This window comes from Helicoverpa zea, chromosome 19 (genome assembly GCF_022581195.2).
Source record: "Helicoverpa zea isolate HzStark_Cry1AcR chromosome 19, ilHelZeax1.1, whole genome shotgun sequence".
Taxonomy (NCBI): Eukaryota; Metazoa; Arthropoda; class Insecta; order Lepidoptera; family Noctuidae; genus Helicoverpa; species Helicoverpa zea.
The window spans coordinates 5,829,171-5,849,511 of record NC_061470.1 but is presented as its reverse complement, the minus strand read 5'-3'; the positions used below and the strand labels follow the sequence as shown (position 1 = coordinate 5,849,511).

The 20,341-nt window shown below is 35.3% G+C and overlaps 1 protein-coding gene across 3 annotated transcripts in view; it reads right to left on the bottom strand.

The window, feature by feature from the left end:
* The window catches only part of LOC124639818 (rho GTPase-activating protein 15-like), a 124,763-nt gene that overhangs the window by 75,714 nt on the left and 28,708 nt on the right, over positions 1 to 20,341 (bottom strand). Inside the window, exon 1 of one of the 3 annotated variants that reach the window (XM_047177303.1) lies at positions 18,764 to 19,042. The exons of the other annotated variants lie outside the window; for them this stretch is intronic. Within the exon in view, the coding sequence (XP_047033259.1) occupies positions 18,764 to 18,895 (132 nt within the window). The 5' untranslated portion in view covers positions 18,896 to 19,042. Of the gene's footprint in view, positions 1 to 18,763; positions 19,043 to 20,341 lie in introns of those variants that run through there. 3 annotated transcript variants of the gene reach the window in all.

Below are 20,341 nucleotides of genomic sequence, written 5' to 3'. Positions count from 1 at the left end.
AATTCAAGACCGCAAATCGCTGGCCATTGTCGTAACTACACAATAGATCTTTTTGGAACAAAATAACTACCATAAAAACGGGTAAACTACTGTTTTATTTCAACCTTAACTAACATTCGAATATAGCCCTTATACTGATTGGGAGAAAACTTAAAATCGCGTGTGATTCGGTGTAAAAAAAATAGCACGTCTCATACATATTTGTGGCATAAAACAATTTAATGAGAAATAGCTGTTTTGTAATGATGTAAACTGTAATTAATGGGTCGATTACGAAAATTCTTGTACATTACGCGTGGAAAGCAATAGTTTCGTTGTTACGCACATTTATTATATGTTCTCAGCTGTGTTTACTAAGAATTTGTATCGTGTTTTTAAAATTAGCTGTATAGTTAAGTTAGCCTGGACAAATACCTTTCAATAATGTCTGAAAACATAAAAAAATATGATCTTAAATGTCGATCTACAATAGTTTTTATAACCTGTCTAATGTCAACTGCATAAAATTATGTTAATTCATTCTTAAATGCAGTCTTTAGGATAAAAGAAAATCTGCGCTTATATGTCATTCAAAATAAGATTCCGACGTATTGAGAACCTCCTCCCTTTTTGGAAGTCAATTAAAATTATGTATGTGTCTATTCAAAGTCAAAGGGATAGGCAGTAGATGATGTGCTCAAATTAACCACCATATTAAAAAAGGCAATCCCATTTCACTGGAATGTGCACAAAAAGTTTTCATGTTCAGCTGTAATTTGTACTTAAACAGCGCTTCCATGTTGGAAATTATCCTACCAATGTCATGACCTTAGATAATGTTATGGTCAAGGTTAACATTAGTTATAACCCTTTAGATTCTAATATTAGTCATGTTTCTTTATAAGTTAATAATGATAAACATATTAATCTAGACATTCTAGACAATGACAGAAGAACTAGTGATTTCTTTGTTAAAACAAAAGAAAAGGAAGCTACTTTACATAAAGATAATAATAGTAATGTATTCAGTTCTTCAATACTAATAAAGTCGATTGCTTTAGATGATGTTACTTACGTGAATACATCGTATTTTACTTTTACTATTGCTTAGATTGGAAGAACAAGATTGGCCAACGAAGCGTCCTTATCTCATTACGTTTGCTCTCAAACACGTGCTGGAGAAATGATTTATAAGATATTGTTTTCTTTGGAAATAAATATTGTATCTTACGTATTCTTTCTGCCTTCCTTTTACGTGTTTCTTTCTTTTTGTGAGCAAGAATCTGAAATTGATGTTTCTCAAATACCCTTTCAGTTGAAGCTGCGCATGATTGCCGATTTACAATGTTAACGATTGTATGTTCATCTTCATGATTTCAATGTCCATCATCATTTTAATATTCCTTTTCAATGTCTTTAAGAACAATTATGTTTTTAACCAGGCGTTATTTATCTTCGCAACTTTGATTGGCCAATAATACATTAATTGGCCAATATTTTTTAAATTGCAATATAATAAAAATAATACCTGTATTATGCATATTGTTAGCTGCAGTGGTGCAATATGGAGCGCGGGATTCAAAGAGCGAGTGAACGGACGGCCTCGAGTAGAGCGTATTGAAACTACACACATTTTGCTTTATATATCGTTCATTTTTAAACTGGCTTCAGAAAGGAGTTTCTTAATTGATATGTTTAATAATTAAATACACTGTCGGATCATGGATGGTGTGTCTTTATTATGTGGTAATTATAATAGCGCAGTACTGTAAGGCTTTGCAACAATCTTGAATTTAGAAAATACTACAGTCAAGATTGTGTAAATATTAGTGCAGAGAAGAATAGAATTAACATTCTAAGAAAAAATAAAACAGAAATTTATTAAATAAGACATCAATTTTCAGCTATTCTGTACAATAAAATCATTAAAGAATACAATGTTGAAATAATAACTGAACGAAACGAATAATATGAGAACAATACAACATCTACTTAACATTGTGATCATTGTACACGTAACTTACTTTTCTTGATATACCTAATGATTAAATTGAAACATATAACAGTCATAGAAAGACTTAATAAACTGTTGTATGTACATATGTAAGTGTATGCAAACATTATAAAGCTGAAGAGATTATTTGTGTAATAATCTGATTTAAAATATCTTTTTTTATGAATTAGCTCTTTAATCGAAAATACAAGGTACTACATATTTATCTGGGAAATGGGAATACGTAGTAGTTCCTACGGGACGTGGGCATCACCGCGGGCGTAAGCTAGATGATTCAAATGCCTTGCTTGTGAATCCTACCGTTTAGTCGTTACGAAATTCCTCATCGACAGTGCTCAGTAGGGCACCAACATTGTGTTCAGATAAAATCTCGCAGCTATTACCAATCCGTCCGCCATTCTGTGACTAGGAACCTTATCTCCAGTCATTAGCTTCTTCGTGATCTACATCTGAGGATCTACCTTTATTACGAAATCTGGTACTTATACCTGTATTTGTTCCACGGTCAAACCTTCTTGTAATATGGTCTGACACATGTTATGTTATGCAGCAGTTTTTGAATTACTTGTGAAAATATCGTAATTGTCAGTGTATAAAAATAACAAAAACTGGATATACTTGCAATGAGTCCAATTGACCTGGAGATTTCTATGCGTTTATTTCTAAACTTGCATTTTCATCAAACAGAGAAAGAGCAGATGAAAGTTGTTGAAACGTAGAATAAGTCAAGTTTGTTTTCTATTCTATCAATTAAATAAAGTCTCCGTCGAAAGCCTCCTTTCAAATAGCATTGATAGGAAATTGTCTATTTTCATTTTAGTCATGAAAGTCCAGTCCAAGTTTGCAATAGGCTTAGGCGTTTTATAGACATTTGGTTTTATTAGTATTCCATTTTATCATCATTTGCTTTGTCGTTCCCACGATTATCTGAATCGAAATTGCCTTCGTAATTCTGAAAATATTTTGCAGCATTTTCTGCGTAGGAACGTGTAGCTAAATAACAAATTCTACGTGTAGGTATCATGTCCGTCGAAGGAAGTTGTTAAAACAGTTTTTAAGTAGAGGTGGCCATTTATCAATACACCTAATTAAATACTTTGAACGTGATGTATTTGTACTCATATAAAGTTAACATAAATTAATTCTAATTTTACTTCCTCATGTGGAAAAATGTTGATCTCCATCTATTCAGTTTTAATATTAATTTAAAGAAACAGTTAATCAGATTAAACAACTAACAACTAAAAATTAGAAACAAAGAGTAAGTAAAGCACCTAACAATATTTCAAGATTTCAGTCTTTTGTTCTTCACTGTAGCAACCAAAATATTTTCACACAACCATACATTTCTGTTTACGGAAATGCAGAAGAAGACATTCCTTTTTTATTTTAAACTGTCATAAAATACTCTATCCGTCCCTTTCGTTCTCTTTAAAGAGGAATAGTTGGAGAGAGATAGATATACATTTGTGGCAGCTGAACAAACTGTGGAAGTCGTTTGCGCTCGCGACGTGAAAGTAAACAGTCGGTTAGTTTTTATACCTGCGCCGGCGCAGTCTGGGTTTATTGTTTTGACGCAAATTAGCTCCACGTCACTAAATATATATTTACGTTAAAACAGCACATGTTTTCGAGAGACTGTTTGTTATTATTTTTTATGTTTATTATTTTTTACTACCAAACTGATGTTATATCATAGACCTGTTTATCGTCTTTCAACAAAGAAAAACGTAGTTACTAAGACAAGGCACCGGTAGGTCTGACGGTACAATCTTCTTCCTCATTCTTAAGGTCCATTTAACGGGTAGTTTTACTAACCAATCGTAATCAGACATTCCTAACTGGTCTTTTATTGCCGAGGTCTGATTTCTGAGTAGATAAATACACTCTTTGCTAAGAAATACATTATTATCAAGGATTGACAAAGGAAGGTGCTTGCAATTGATTGGGTATCTAATTTACATATGGTGTACCTACAATGTTTAATTTTGGCACGGTGCCAAAACAGTAGTCTGGTTTTGGTGCTTCCTAACCACATCCTTGAATGTACTAAAATTGTAATCAATGATACATTTGAATTAGAATGACACAAATTGGTATCCGGGTACGGAGGTTTATTTTCTAATTTTCCTTCCACCTTTTCTTCCCTGTATTATATACCTTTCACCAAACCGTGATTTATTGTAGATTTATATTTGGTGTTATAAACCACAATTTCCTACTACTCACCAAATAACTTTAGCACAGTTCCGAGCAATGTTTGTTCACACATTCAAACTATCGAGAAGACACTACGATAACTGCGGAACTGCAAAGCTATCCAAAGAGAAATGTCGTACATTCTTCTTCCTCCTGCCCTGTTCCCAATTTTAATTGGAGTCGGCGCAATATGTCATCCTCTTCCATTTTCCCCTGTCACTCGTCATACTGACACTCACTCCCTTCCTATTCATGTTATCTTTCAGGTAATTCATCCATTTTTTTTTAAGTCTTCCTCTTCCTCTCCATCCATCTTTTTACATTCATACTTAGCACACACAAATGTCGTACATAATATTCTTCTTAATCTTATTTCTTTGACTTCCCATAAGTAGTTACATTGGCTTCTACATACTCATGTATGCAGGTACATAGAACATGCATTGTCCATTGTTCAGCGTTGATCACCCTTCGATTTATTCCGTCCTGATCGACATGCGATATTACTAATTCATTACACTCAAAGCTATTGTTACTTAGTGGTTATTTGGCATCGATTCTACGATTCTTTTGTTCGGTTTTGCATTATTTTTTATGCGATCATTTACTGTGTGTGGTCTTGAGGAAGTCACCTCTTCTTTCAACAATATTGGGTACTAAAGTTTCAAGTCGATAAGGCAATCTATCCTGTCTGTGTTTAGGTGTCTTATGGTCAGTTTTTGACTACATTAATTAGTAATTTATCTATTTGTTTTAAGGGCCAATTAGGTCCTCAGAAACCGGTAATTAAAGGTCATGTTATAGTGTTATTTGCACACCGTCAATTGTCTAATTAGTTACGTTCCACTTTTAGATGTCTTTGTTGTATTTTTGGTACTCATCGCTTGTTAAAACAATAAGGAAATATTACGGAAGATTCTCATCATCATCATCATCAGCCTATCGCAGTCCACTGCTGGACATAGGCCTCTCCAAGTGCACGCCATTGAGATCTATTTTCGGCTTCTCGCATCCAGCTCCTGCCAGCCGTCTTGCGCAAGTCATCACTCCACCTTGCCTGAGGACGTCCTACACTACGTTTGCCGAGGCGTGGTCTCCACTCTAGAACTCGTTTACCCCAACGGTTATCGGTTCTTCGGCTAATATGGCCAACCCACTGCCACTTCAGCTTGCTGATTCGGTAGGCTATGTCGATGACCTTGGTTCTCTGACGGATTACCTCATTTCTGATGCGATCCCTCAGAGAAACGCCGAGCATAGCTCTTTCCATAGCCCGCTGAGCGACTTTGAACTTGTGGACCAGCCGTACCGTCAGTGTCCACGTTTCGGCTCCGTAAGTCATGACAGGTAGGACGCACTGATTGAAGACTTTTGTCTTTAGGCACTGTGGGATCGACGATGTTAGGACTCGACGTAGCTTCCCAAATGCAGCCCAACCCCACTGAATTGCGTATTTACAGTATATACATGGCTAGTACGCAAGTGTGTGAAACTAGTCGCGAATAGATTGGAATTCACTTTTTATACAAAGTCTTCCGATGTATACAGCAGCAGTACGCAAATACTCGCATATATTTTGTAGTGGCCAAAGTATCTTGCTTTGTTCCATAATATACAGTGCTAGTCCGCATGCAAACTAATCGTGTATACATTGGAATAGGCGCGAAAAACTTTACGATTCCAATCTATTCGCGAGCAGTTGCATGCTCGCCATTTTGATTAAAACACGACCTAGCATTTAATGTTAATTTAAATATTAATAATGCTCGTTTAATTAAAAAACATTGTATTAAAAATTGAAGTTAGTGACGAAAACGAATCGCTGCAAAACCGACTCCACGTAGTCTTGTCTGCCCTACCCCTAGAGTGCAATTCAAAACCGCGTAGGCGCGGAGGGGCGAGGCGGCCTGCGAGCTGAAGCGCAGGTAGTTTTAGCCGGCTCTGCCGGCCAGCCTCAGCCGCAAGCCGAAGCTGCGGTGGTGAGCGTGAAAACCATCTGCGACGATAAGCTCGCATGGGACCGCCGGAGCCCCGCAGCACCGGAGCCGTGACAGAAGCTATGCTTGCTGCATGTTGCTTGCTTACATTTTAAACGTACTGAGTTAAAAAATTAGAAGCTAATGTGTGTGTGCTAATTATTAATGACAATAATTATACAAATTCAATACATGATAATGATTTACAAAATGATCTTATTATAGGGAAACTAAGTATCAAAATATTCATCCGCATCGCTGTCAGCTGGGATCGTGCCCAAAAGGCTGGCTGCATTGCCACGCTGGATGGCAATGCATATCCTTGCTAATTAAATATATTTTATGATGTCATTTAGTAGTATTTTAGAAGTTTACTGTTGGAATGCCTGCTACAAAAGATGCTAAAAAATAACCATCATGCTGAGTTGTATTTAGAGTGGTTTACTTAGAAGATAACTATAGTGGCTAAGATAGTATTATTTAGATGCTCGTTAATTGTGGCTGACTTAATAATTTAGAAGGCAACATACATTTTTGTTTAATTAGCATTTTTTAATAAACAAACTCAGATTCAAAGCCATTTTTATTTAATGCTTTACCTAATATAAATTTTGTATAGTTAAATTTGACCGTGTATAAATTGGAATGATGCATGTGCACGTCTAAGCTACGAATTATACGCGAGCAGTACGCAAAATTCGTGTATACTTTGAAATCACAAATTAAAAAACAGCATTACAAAATATCAGCGAGCAGTTTCCTATGGATGCGTTTTGGCTATGTACACTCTGTAAATACGCCACTGAATTCTCCTATTCACCTCGTCCTCAAAGTTGTTTCTACCTAACTGCAATGTCTGCCCGAGGTATACATATTTCCGAACAACTTCGAGAACGGCGCCGTGTATCGCAATCGGTTCCGGTAGAACATGTTCATTGAACATGACCTTGGTTTTGTCCAAGTTCATCCGTAGGCCGATGCGTAGAGAAGATTCAGCCAGGTCGTTCAGCATCTGTTGTAGGTCCTGCAGCGTTTCCGCCATGATGACGATATCGTCAGCAAATCTCAAGTGAGAGATGTGTTCGCCATTGATGTTGATGCCGCGTCCTTTCCAGTTCAGCGTCTTGAACATATCCTCCATTGCATTAGTGAACAGTTTCGGGGAAATAACATCCCCTTGTCTCACTCCTCGATGCAACGGTATGGGCCTTGTTTGCTGATTCTGTACTTGGACGGACATTGTAGCGGCTTCGTAAAGACATCTCATCACTTGGATGTATCGCCAATCTACTTGACAACGCTGCAGGGACTCCAGAACAGACCAGATTTCAACCGAGTCAAAGGCCTTCTCATAGTCCACAAATGCTAGACACAGGGGCTGATTATACTCTTCGGTCTTCTCTATAATCTGCCGCACTGTGTGGATGTGGTCTATGGTCCGTATCCGCTCCGAAACCCAGCCTGCTCCGGTGGTTGGAATTCGTCGAGTCTTCGCGCAAGTCGGTTCGTTCGGAAGATTCTATCTTAATATTATCCTGTCTTATTGCCAGATGTACCTCTCGGTCCTCAATTACTTGATAATGGAATTCCCGTGTAAGAGGTCCATTCACTTCAGCCTGCCGTAATCTTATTTATTACCGTTAATATGGGCATTTAACGAAGTTCTGCGTTTTAAGGTGGATAGGCCAATTGCGGATTGAGCGACCCAGTAAATATTTTCGCTTTCTTCTTAAGGCAAGACAATATTTTTCTCAAAATGTACGTATTTTTACCATCGTTGCTTTTGGCTGATAATTTTCCAATTTTAAAGAAAACTATGATTGATGAAACTACATAATATATGATCTTCAAACATAGCCAACAATTTTAAATTGAACGTGCTGTCTTTACAAATTCAGTTCATAACCTTGCAAAGTGTCATTCAGGACACCTTGGCATTATAATTCACGTAACTGTAACAGTCCGTAATTCAATTCCCGTTTTGCGCAGTGTACAAAAATAACAATAGTCGGCGCGAAACATGGAGCAGTGAATCAATGGAATGCCATAAGTTTTCATACTTATTCAAGCCATTGGCAATGGCCGATCAAAGCAGGGTACGACACGTTGAGTTGAGTATGGAAGTTAAACAGAAATAATCGACACGGTGAACCAATTAGACACGTAAGACATGGTAATATGACTTTGACAGTTATAAATAGTCTGGTCGATAAATCATAACCTTGTTGTGTCTTCAATACTGTAATTATTTCTAAATCATAGGCTCCGCTTTTCCATTCCTTTAAATAGCTAAAACATACCTAAATATACCACCGAAATGTTATCAGGCTGTCATTGTAACCTTTCAGAAAGGCTCAAACTCTTGGTTCGTTCATTGTTACTCCATTCGCTGCTTCTCTGTGATTGTTGAGCAAACAAGTCATGCATTATCTTACCGTTTGCGGCGAGTTGCATTGTGTCAGGTTCTCAGCTAACTGTGATACCAGACGTATCATTTTGTAATTAGTTAGCCGTGCCGGGAGAAAGGTCTTCGTTTTAGTCGGTTTAAATGACAGTACTTAACAATTTACAGCTGTTTGTGGAGGATATGGTAAATTAAGAGTGTATTATGAGACAAACGATGTTTTTGTAAGTTCTCTTTAAAATCAGATTTGAATTGCAGTACATTTTTTTTATAAAAACAGTGTTTCCAGCTTTAAGCACATAATCTACCAAATTGTAAATTAAAATGAAAATTGTTAGTTAAAAATATACTGATTAGAATCAAACTACTGCTATGTAAATAAAACTGAATAGTTATTATATTAATAGTTGCTGAATAAATTCAGATTAGCCAACATCGCTGATAGAACGTAAGACGTTGCATCTAATAATATCTACATGCAAGGACGTATACACTGAAACTTGTAATTGAGAAACATATAAAAACAAATAGAAATAAAAAACTTTAAGAAACATGATCATAAAACTTCTCAACTACACATTCGTAAGGTCGCTTTAGAAGATCAAGCTACTAGACGAATTTTAGTAGTCATTAATTCGTTTATGACAGTCGGCGTTTCTATGTAAATAAATCTGAATTTATGATGACCATAACCCAAGATTATGTGGAGCAAATATAAGATTACGATGCTGACGAATATAAAGTCCGCATTGAAGATGAAGGTCACACTAATGCTAAATCAGTTGTATATCAATCTGATGGACAGCATATGGCAAAATTGATCGGGCAAACAAAGAGTAATAAAGTTGTGGATTGTATTGACTGTAATAGAACTGAAATATAAGGCATCGTTAGTGGAATACCAAGGGTATAATATTAGCAAGAGACATCTTCATCATAATTTTACAGCACAATTTACTCCGGTATGACTGACCTCCATAATTAGCAATTGCTTTAAAGAAAAAATCATTACTGTAACTTCAAGAAAGAAAGGTCTTTTGAGCAAATGATTGTGTTTCTCACATCAAGTCAATTTATTATTTAAATATTAAGAAAGATTCACCGTTGGCCCCAGAATAGGCGTTGGACAGCAATTTACACACAACTGGGCACATGACAAACCATTATTTTTTCTAATTTTTGCAAATAATATTCTAAGCATTCAAAAAATGGGGACGAATTTTTTGACGCTTTTCAGTTGTTTGTTTTACTAGGATAGTTTTTGATTTTTATTGTAAATATGTATTGTAAATATCTATGTAAATAAACCCTCATAAGAAAGCTTCAAAAAAAAAGAAATCAAAAAATAAATTGTAAATATTTTACAATAGTTTGCGTGTCTAAGCAAGAGCTGCAAAATAAACTCAATGCATTTAACTTTTGCATTGCAAATACGAGCTGACCTAATTACGAAGTTCAATGATAGAACTATGACACTACAGAATGCTAATACTATTGAAGACAAGAGAATTACACTTGAGTGCTAGTTTACAAAGTCGGAGGGAACGTAAGTAAGGTAAGCTAATCGACTGGAAATTCTGACGTCAGAACGTCGATAGATGCTTGTACAGTTGTAGGCGTGTTGTTTTGGTATTGATTGAAAATAATATTTATTTTTTTCAGTCATGATTTCTGTAGCGTTTAGGGTAAAGGCTCCGAAACTACTGATCCAATTTTAAAAATTATTTCACCGTCGGAAAGCTCGACTATCTCTGAGTAACATAGGCTATATTTTGTGCTGGGAAGGAAAAAGATTTCCCCGGGACGCGGGTGAAACTTTGACAGCTAGTTCTTCAAAAAATCAATGGACCTATTTCTTCATAAGTTCATGTTAAAGAAATTACATATAAGACCTGTTTGGTATAGAATTGCATTCAGAACTTTAATTCAAACATAGCTTCCATTATGCGCAGGATTTATTTGAATGACGGATAAATTAGTTATCTAACGCAACACTCGTGGTTTGAACTAATGGACTTTGATAGCGTTAATGATATTTAATTATGTGGTCTACAAACATGCATACAAATTAGTGAGAGTTTTAACAGGAAATGTGAATGAGCACTGGTTTTGTCACTATAAACAAGGCCTAATTAACTTTCCAGGCTTTTAAAGCAATTTTAAAAAATGGGGTTCTCTGTTTGACCTGTCTATCTATAGTGTGCATGTTTGTGACGGATTATCTCACGTTTGGCTAAACCGAATTTTAATCAGGTCTGCAGCATAGTATTTAGGAGACTTAGGAAAGTTTTTAGGTGTACTTATTATTGAAGTCGGTTTTATTTATAAGTAACAAGCTTTCAAAAATATGTACCCACATAATTACTTATTTTTTTAGACAGTAAAACATAGTTTCCGTTTCTATGGTTTTAGTCTATCAACAAATACGACAGCAAAAAACATTTCTACGTATCACACGACCAATAATAAAGAAAACAAACGACTAACGCAAGACTTCCATCGCAACAAGCGTTTTGAAAGTGCTCATAATTGTATTTATGCAGATATTCTGCCACTGTCCACAAGTGAAATGTAAAGAGAATTGGATTCTTTCACGTCCATTAATTACGGATAATATTCTCTCTCTCATTTTTTAATTGGTGTAAAACAAAACCAGAAATCAATCAAGCAATGGATAAAAAATATAATGATAAAATAAATTGGAATTTCAATCCAAACGCACATAAAATTATTGATTCCTTTCAGAAATCCATTTTGGAATTGTTGCACTTATATAATTTTCTTCCTTTTTTAAATGTTATCGTGTCACAATGAAGTAAAAAGGATTTCAATTTTAACAGACTTGATTACTAATCTGGCTTGTACTAATAAATTAAATTATAACAGTCGACTAAAAAATAGACACCGTCGATACTATTGCATAACTCCTGTTTCAAGAGACAAGGTCGGCTAAATATGATATCAATGATACAAACACATATAATATGTCGCTGCTTGTGAATATTCGTCTATAACGTTAATATTACCTACATATGGTTCTTATGTTACAAAAACATATAAATGTTATAGCTGCTCATAGTATCTACAGTATCTACATATAGATTTACTTTCTTAGTTGAGAAGAGACCGTCAAGATTTTGTGACAAGCCAGCAACACCTATGTTGCCGAAATAGTACAAAAATTGTGTTTTGCTGAAGAGTTTGTTGCGCCACTTCTTCCCAGTAATACACATAGGAAATGGTAAAGGGTGGGCGTATTGGGGACTGTTTCATGTAAATCGAACAGTGTTTATTTTCAGCCTACTTTGAATAAACGCTTTCTGATTTTGATTTTGAATTATCACTTTCCAACATTATTGTAGCTTCTATATTCTAGAAGAAGACGGAAGACATTCAAGACTGTTTGAAAACAGAGCAAAACTCTTACCTACAAGTTTCATAAAACTGTAAACCACAGATAACATATTCATAGTTTTTACCGCAAAAAGTCGAGGTCTACTGCCCAATAGCCCAATGTTGCGTGAAGCATACGAACTAAGATTTCTTCTACAGATGAACAGAATTTATTACATAACTGGACATAACGGTGGTAACATGCGCAGATGCCATTAAGTCATACAAAAATCTGCTTTTGCATGCGAAAAGACTGTGGTTCACAACTTCCTTATTTACCGTACGTAATTAAAAAATGAAATTGATTGAAATTGGCTAGAAATGTATTTTAATTGAGTTTGGAAATGTCTAGTCCATAATTACGGATGTGATTAGTTTAATACACAGTTTGGCGCCTAATTAATGTGTTTTTCAGATATAAGTTTTTTTTATTTTTTATTGCGGCTTGAGTTGAGTTGATCGGTGCAAATTGTGACTAGAAGAAATTTTCTCGCAGAATGGAGAAAATATATAGAGGTAGGTATCTGAATTTATCTCTTTTATTTTCTTTTTCAGCATTTTCTAGTAACGTAAAAAAAATAATGACAAAGCCGTAGAAATCTGTAGCTTAGCCACAAAACTGTGGGTATTGGTTTAATCTGCTCATTGAAAGCATTGTATGGTTTCTGTATTTATTGTGATCGATAAAACTGGTATATTTTTAACCGATTTCAAAAAAGGATGTTCGGTGTCATTGCTCCGAACACCTTGCTCAGCATTACAGAGGGTCAGCGCGCATCGGGTAACCGCGATATTCGGGTGCATTCATTGCAACATTTCTAACATTCCATTTAACATAGTTTTTACTAACATTTTAATATTTAAGAAGTTATTGTGGATCAGTACAATAAACTTTATTTTAGTGAAATAACATTTATCATTCAACAAATTCTGCAACCCCCACCGCATTACACCGTACAAAGGATGTACTCATTTTTACCTGCATGTATGTTTGTGTGCGATGCGCGATTATCTCACGCTCGACTGAATCGATTTTGATGCAATTTTCAGCGTTTGTCAGATTTAGGAAAAGGTTTTTTTGTGACTTTAATCTAATGGACATGTCTTAAGACCTACAGTTTTATGCCATTTCCTCATAAAATCCTACCTAACTTGCTTCAGCATTTACGTGGAAGCGAAACAGACTGATTTATATTACCCACATATTAGTGAAGTTTTCATGCGTGACATAATAATGTTTGGCTGAAGTTTCAGGCTGTTAACAATTTCCCTAAATAATGTGGGCAGAGGCCGTTGACCTTGTGTCCTTAAATAATTTAGTAGGTACATGAGTTCAGTCTACCGTAAAATTTTCTCTAATAAGGATATAGTATATTCGTGTTTATGTATGTAGGTACGACATGGTTTACAACATTTAGCAATTAATCTTAGATTTTATATTTTCTCATTTATACTAAAAAATAGGACTATGTAATAGACGTACCAATCCTGAATCCTTTACTTAAAATTGACCAGTTTTCAAGCCCAAACTACTGAACCGATTGGAATGAAATTGGATACACAATAGACTAGGCATAGCCTGAAAAAAGATATGGGCTGCTCTCGCAAAAAAGTATAGTTTTAATATTTTTTTTTTTAGTTTAATGCCTGTGTATTTTATATTGGGGAAAAGTATGTAGTACTTACCTAAGCATGCGTGGCAGGGACTATTATAAGCGACTACTACTACTGCTCGTGATTAATGTTACCACAAAAGATGTATAGCTGTACCTTGTTTCTTATCATGGTGTTGCAAAAGAAAGACATAAGTATATGTAGTTTCTAATAAATTCTTCTACATATGCCATATGACATCTCCTACGTCAGTCACGGCCAGCACACAATGGCGAGACGCATTCAAATGACAGGATGATCTGCTAGCAAGGGCACTCATTCAATTGCAGCCATCCTGTAGTTCCCCTCAGCTTCCTGCTATCATCTGACAAACAAACCAATTCACCAACCTTATAGCTACAGCAATAAGGTCCAATTTTCAACAGCAGAAAGTGTTGCTGCGTAAATCTCTACGCGGATGCTGTTGTATAAAGTTTGACAGTTCGCTTGTTTATGGTAAGCTGTGTTTTATGTATTAAAATTTTGTTGTTGTTCAGTTTTAAGTGTGTAATTGAATTTGCTTTTAATTTACTCGTGAAATGAGGAGAGGTAAGTTAGTAATTTATGTAATTTTAGTTAAGAGCAGGCAAATATTATACTAATACAGAAGAATCGGTTTATTTTGTCTATGGTTACCGAAAAATATAGCGGGAATCACTTCTTGATTCCCACTATATTTTTCATTTATCATTTATCACATTTAAAAAAAATTCAAACGTCGAATGCAATAACTTCTATCTTGCCTTTTTATTGAACCTCATTTCATGGTAAGAAAGAACGAAATAATATAACAGTACAGAAGTCCTAGTTTTATATTGAAAGCAATATCACGCACAACTAAGGCGATGGCGACATTAATTTGAGATAAAGAAAACCATATTTACGCATTCTTACGTGGCTTATCATCTTTCAATTTGTTAAGAACTGGGTGTCAATTTATAACTAACTTAACCCACTAATCGAGTATTTCACAATATTCGGAAACATGTTTGATTAATTAACGTTCCAACGAAGAATCTATTTCCGAAGCATACCACATTAATTAATCAAATACCGTTTATAAATTACCACCTACATACTTTTGCAAACCTATTTATTATAGGCCATTGTGTGAAAATCAAGCAGTCATTCGATCAATCATAATTTAATTAAAATAAATAAAATCGAGATAAGAGCAGGATGATGCAGAAGTCAAATTAGGAGATTCGATTGGAATAGTTTAAAAGCTATTCTCAGCATACTATATAAGGTTCATTTTAATTCGGTTTCAGTGAAATAAAATATCAACTTCACCATTTTCAAATCCAATCCCATTCTCAACAAAAGCACTTTTAAACATGACTTGTGACGTCACAGGGTACGTTAAGGTCAAAAACCACAAGTAGGTACGTAGGTACCTATAATGTGCCAAGTCAGGAAGTTAGGCCTACAGCCGGACATCCAATTAAAGTAGCCTATCATAAATTCTATATGCTCAATATTCTCTTAATTAATTTAGAAATTAAATATTTCCTAACGCATAAAACATTAAAGTTCATTGGCTTCTACATAGACCAGTAGCCAAGTTTAACCAAATTGCGAAAGGCATTCATAATATGAGGAAATTATATAGAAATAACATCAAATATTATGAAACAAAGTAGCACAGATATACATACAAACTTACCTACATGAAAAAATATAAATATACCTACTGTAACCACAAAGTACAAAGCGAAACGGTACAAAGTTAAGTAGGTTTCCACTTAAAATTATAATATTTATATATAATATAAATAAGCCATTAAATTGAACTAGTATTTGCGTGCACTGATTGCATCGCTATTTTCCGTAATTGCTAATGTTTTTCTATTGTATGATGATAACGTTGTAAATAGCACATATTTTTTGTGTAATTATAATAATAGGTATACATACATACATGACATACAGACGTTGGTTTAAATTCTCTTTGAATTGGGTAGTTTCGAACGCTGAATAGTACTGTTCCGACTGTCGTAATGAGTGAACTGATAAACTGACACAAAGTAACCTGAACTGAATTTTCTTTTCATATTTTGTTGTATAAAATTATTCTTCATGGATTTGGACAGAAGATAAAATAACAAATAGGTAATTTAATTTAGAATCAGAGAGTTGCATTTCGTGGTATCTTCCGGTAATCGACCATCAGCATATACTTATTATTTTGCGACAAAACTATCGCTATCAAAAGAGAAAAATAATGTCTTCATTATGTATGTAGATCCGGGAAAGCTAGGAAATCCTAATAGATGGTCTAATCATAATTCTGAGCAGCGCCCAAGCTGCCAAACGTTATAAGGCAAGCCACGTGAGGACATTAGTGTTGTGACAGGCCACGCCAAAAAGGATTTATACCCACGAGACCATGCAGGTTGAGTTAATTTCACCTGTAATATCAAAGAAAGAGGTACTGTGGAGGTTTATCTGTCAGGAAAACACTTTTTGGAACATAGAATTTAGTTATTGTTGATGTTTCATATTGAACTCTTCAAATAGTCTGAATAAAATAAATAAACCTCAAATTTTTAGGAAGAGACTTACAATAACAATCACTGCTTTGATCTGATTGATCTAATAATTAACTAGGTAATCAACGCAAAAGGCTTAATTATTGAGAAAGGTTTTATAGTCGACATAATTATTTACCTATAAATAGGTAAACTGGTTTTAAATTAATAACACCAAGTTATTCTTCATTAAAATTAAGTAGTTCCTCAATCCATGTGGTTAGAATTACAACATCATTGAAATTCCACTGTTTGTTTGAGAACTGAACACAAATGGTCTGACCGCACCAGTTGTTCCGCAAATGTTGCTACATCAATTTATTCTGTGGGTAAATTGTTCACATCAGGAGTTGCTGGTTGGAAAATATCGTCTGAAACATTTCTGGAAAAGTGATATGTGGGCTCAGAAGAATCTTCAATGGTGTTCAGATCAGTTAAGTTTGTAAGGTAATCTCTGAATCTGGGTGAATGATGGGTGAATTTTTTACCAGTAGAAAGCCACGTTACTTTTGTATATATACCTACTTCATTTATTTTTGTATGGTCACCGTCTTACCTCCCTTCTTGGTCATACCTTCCCCTATCATACGCTATAGGTATTTTATCCAGGTACGGATTGTAGTTCAGGACGCGTGTGAAACGGCGCAGAACTAGTAAATACTAGACAAAAATAACATTAATAACTTCAGCAACTTGGACTCACTCACTATAAAGTCATATTTCAATCTTGTAAACTGTTCAACATTAAAAAATAAGCGAAAACGTTCCGACTCGCAATAGCAGTCATCAATCCATTCTCTCTAGACACGACAAGATTCACTTAAAAATCCCGTCTTAGCAAAATGCACTGTAAAATTACACATTTAAGTCTAAATTTGATTAAGTCATGTTTCGTATGGCAGTATTGTTATATTTTCACACAGTATGATTAACCGTTGCCAAATCGACACATTGAAATCACTTGATTTTCGACAGTATTTTTGAAGAAATACAATTTTGTAACACTCATTGTCGTAGGTGCCTATTGACTTCAACGGAATTCAGGAAAAACATAACACCTGCATAAAATACGTAGAATAAGAAAAAAGAACTTCAGAATCGATCAAAGTCTAGTATAGTATCAAAAAAAACACAGTAGCTTTAAAGTATTTTGAACTTCAAACTAAACTTCCTCTAGGAATAAATAGCTACCTTCAGCATTTTATTGATGTTTTAAAGATACAATTAAAGATATAAAACTACGCTGTAAAAGCATTCAATTTATTTAAATAACTCCAAGCTAAATTAATACCGTTCAGCAGCAAAAAGCGAGGAAGTCTACGATTTCATATCATTAACATTGCATCGGAAGTTAATAATAATCCTGTATTATTCAATGTTATCTGTGTTACTGGTGTTACTCGTACCTACGCGGTTCGGTATAAAAATTATGAATAAACACAACGGTCATAGACGATTCTCATGAATGGTCACCGAAGCACTGAACCACAGCGCGACCGGTTCTCATTGTATCCGATATCTGACGCCAATGTAACCTTTCTATGCAATAATACTCTTTTTGCAACCAAGTAGGTTTCTATCAAACCACAAACTCTCTGGTCTATAAAGGGGGAGTTCCGAAATTCCGATTTTAAATCCACAGTCGCACGTTGCGTGTTTACTTTAAATATTTTCATACTTAGTCTATCTCATGAGCATAAGATGTGTTTACAATAATCGGCGTGGGATTATTAACCACAACGGTGATTGGCATGCTTTTGATAAACACCATTATGACTGCACAAGATTTTACACGTTTGTCTTCAATCATTACTTTCACTGATAACTGTTATATTATCTAATTACTTCTTAATGCAGCTATTTGACATTTGACGATCTCCGCCAATTTTGTTTCGATCTTAATGTCATGGCTTTAATCAAATCCTCTAAATAATAATAATGATGTAGCATTTCATTAGTCACAAAACCGTATTAATTTATTTATTGGATTGCATCTAAAAGGTTGAATGCCGATGCGTTGCGACCTCATTTCGCTTTTAGCTTCTCGTTTTCCTTTCACGAATCAAGTTTTTTTTGTAAATCTAACAGAACCAGTGTTAAATCTAGCTTTCGGTGACCGATCAATATTATTCTTAAAGCTATTGACATTTTGATTATCATTTGCAAGGTGCTGCAAAATGACGATGATTTATCTTATTTATGTTAAATGCAATATTATTATGTTTTATTTATATTCCAAAAAGGATTATTAATATGTTTATTTGCAGTAAATGCAGTAATCATTTGATTACTTTCCTCACAGCCACAGTTTTACCTGTATCTAATTATCGATTATGCGGTGCAAACTAATCACTGCATTATTAATCTGACCTTCAATCTATGCGACAAGTCGCAACCAAATGATTAAAATCTTTTTCTCCAATCGCTGACATTCAAATCTCACCTTAACAACGTTCAACTGCAAACGAAATTGGTGTCATAAAAAAAACAGTTCTTATTTTTGGTGAAACGAATCTCAAACGTCAGCATTGTCAGTTTTGCTGTTTGGATCTCTCAGATAAAAATTCTCAGTTACTTGTAATTGAAATCTTAGTGCGATAGTGTCATAACATACCGGTGTGAACCGTTCCTCCTCGGCGTTGAGCAAATCCCCGACAGAAGATGCTTTCGCCTGATTCGCCAAATGCCTACGGCTATTCAAGACATAGGACAACTCATCCAGGTACCGCAGCGTCAAGTTAGCCATTTTTCACACAACACAAGCACACTACAAACTGATCATTTACCACTCGCGTCAACAGTAGTCCGTAGTAACAATGAAATAGGAAACTGCGTATTCACGTAAACAATTCAATGGGAGTCGCGCAGTGGGAGCTACATGCGTACTGCGCCATAGCCGAGTCGCAACTGAGCGGACCGCGACGGCTGCGCTCTTCGGCGCTCATAGAGTAAACATTCGTAGAAAGCTAATCGGCTACGACCTTATTATGGTTTTAGGTAAACACTCCTAATATCTAGATTAGAGCAGACGTTGACTCACTGTTTTAAGCTACAGTTATGTCATTGTGTGTCTGGCCAAGGCCAAAAGGTTTATGAATGGTCGAACGAGCACTAGAGAGATCGAAATTATCCTCAAGGGTTTGATTTAATGAGAGAAGATATTAAAGAGTAATTAACTTTTATAGCTTGGCCACATGAAACTGGCGTAGTAATTAACACCGACGAAATGGTTTGTCTAATTACGCAACAGACCGTTGATGGAACAGATGGTTTTAGGCCATCTTCTAATTACAATGTGGTTCAAATTGGGGTCTTAGGAGATCTTACGCATACTTAAGGAGTAGAAACTTCGAATTTCCTTACAAGGAGTTACTGCTTCTACAACTTATTTTACGCTTCCTATTTGTATCGTGCAAAAAAGGACTCTAGGGCAAAGGACTACTTTGAAGATCAGGTTTGTCATTCATCATAACCTTCCTTCTGCAAAAAATCACACAGACAAATAAAATTGCATTGGTACTTCTAATATTAGTTAGGATTATCGTCTCTGCATTATTCTTTGCCCCAGCTGCACTTACGATCCATTTCTTGCTCACATTCCACGTGACGCTGACGAGAGCCTCGGAGCCATTTCCTAAGTATTACGTAAAACTGAAGACGTCGTTACATATTATGTGAGAGCTAATTATAAACAATTTACACTTATCGGTTCAATTCGATTCATAAGAGCGAAAAGAGAAGGTTAGGTGGCGTAAATATCGGGCAGACGAATTAAAGCTACGCTTGAAGCAGGTGGTGCAGATGCGGTACGAACTTATAAATTATTGAAAAATCTCTTAATCTTTCGCTTTAATTTAAACTGTACGTCCTTCCTTAAAATTGAACTTATTGCATAAGAGTTCGATAAGTTGGAACAAATTCAATAAAGAAACTTACTGAACTAGTCATAGAAAAACCAGCATTGTTCACCCCAGAGGGGATTGACCAGGAAACAAGTTTATAAGAAACGAAACACCTTTAGAAACGCTTAGTTTTTGCGCTAAAGTTAACGACAATGGCATAACACAGGGTAACAGGTTGCGGGCCTATTGTTCACGAGCACCTGAACGACCTGTTATCCTTTGTTTACTTCCAGAAAACCAGGGAAAAAGCCACTGACCTGTGGTAACTTTGACAAAAGGAATTTTATACA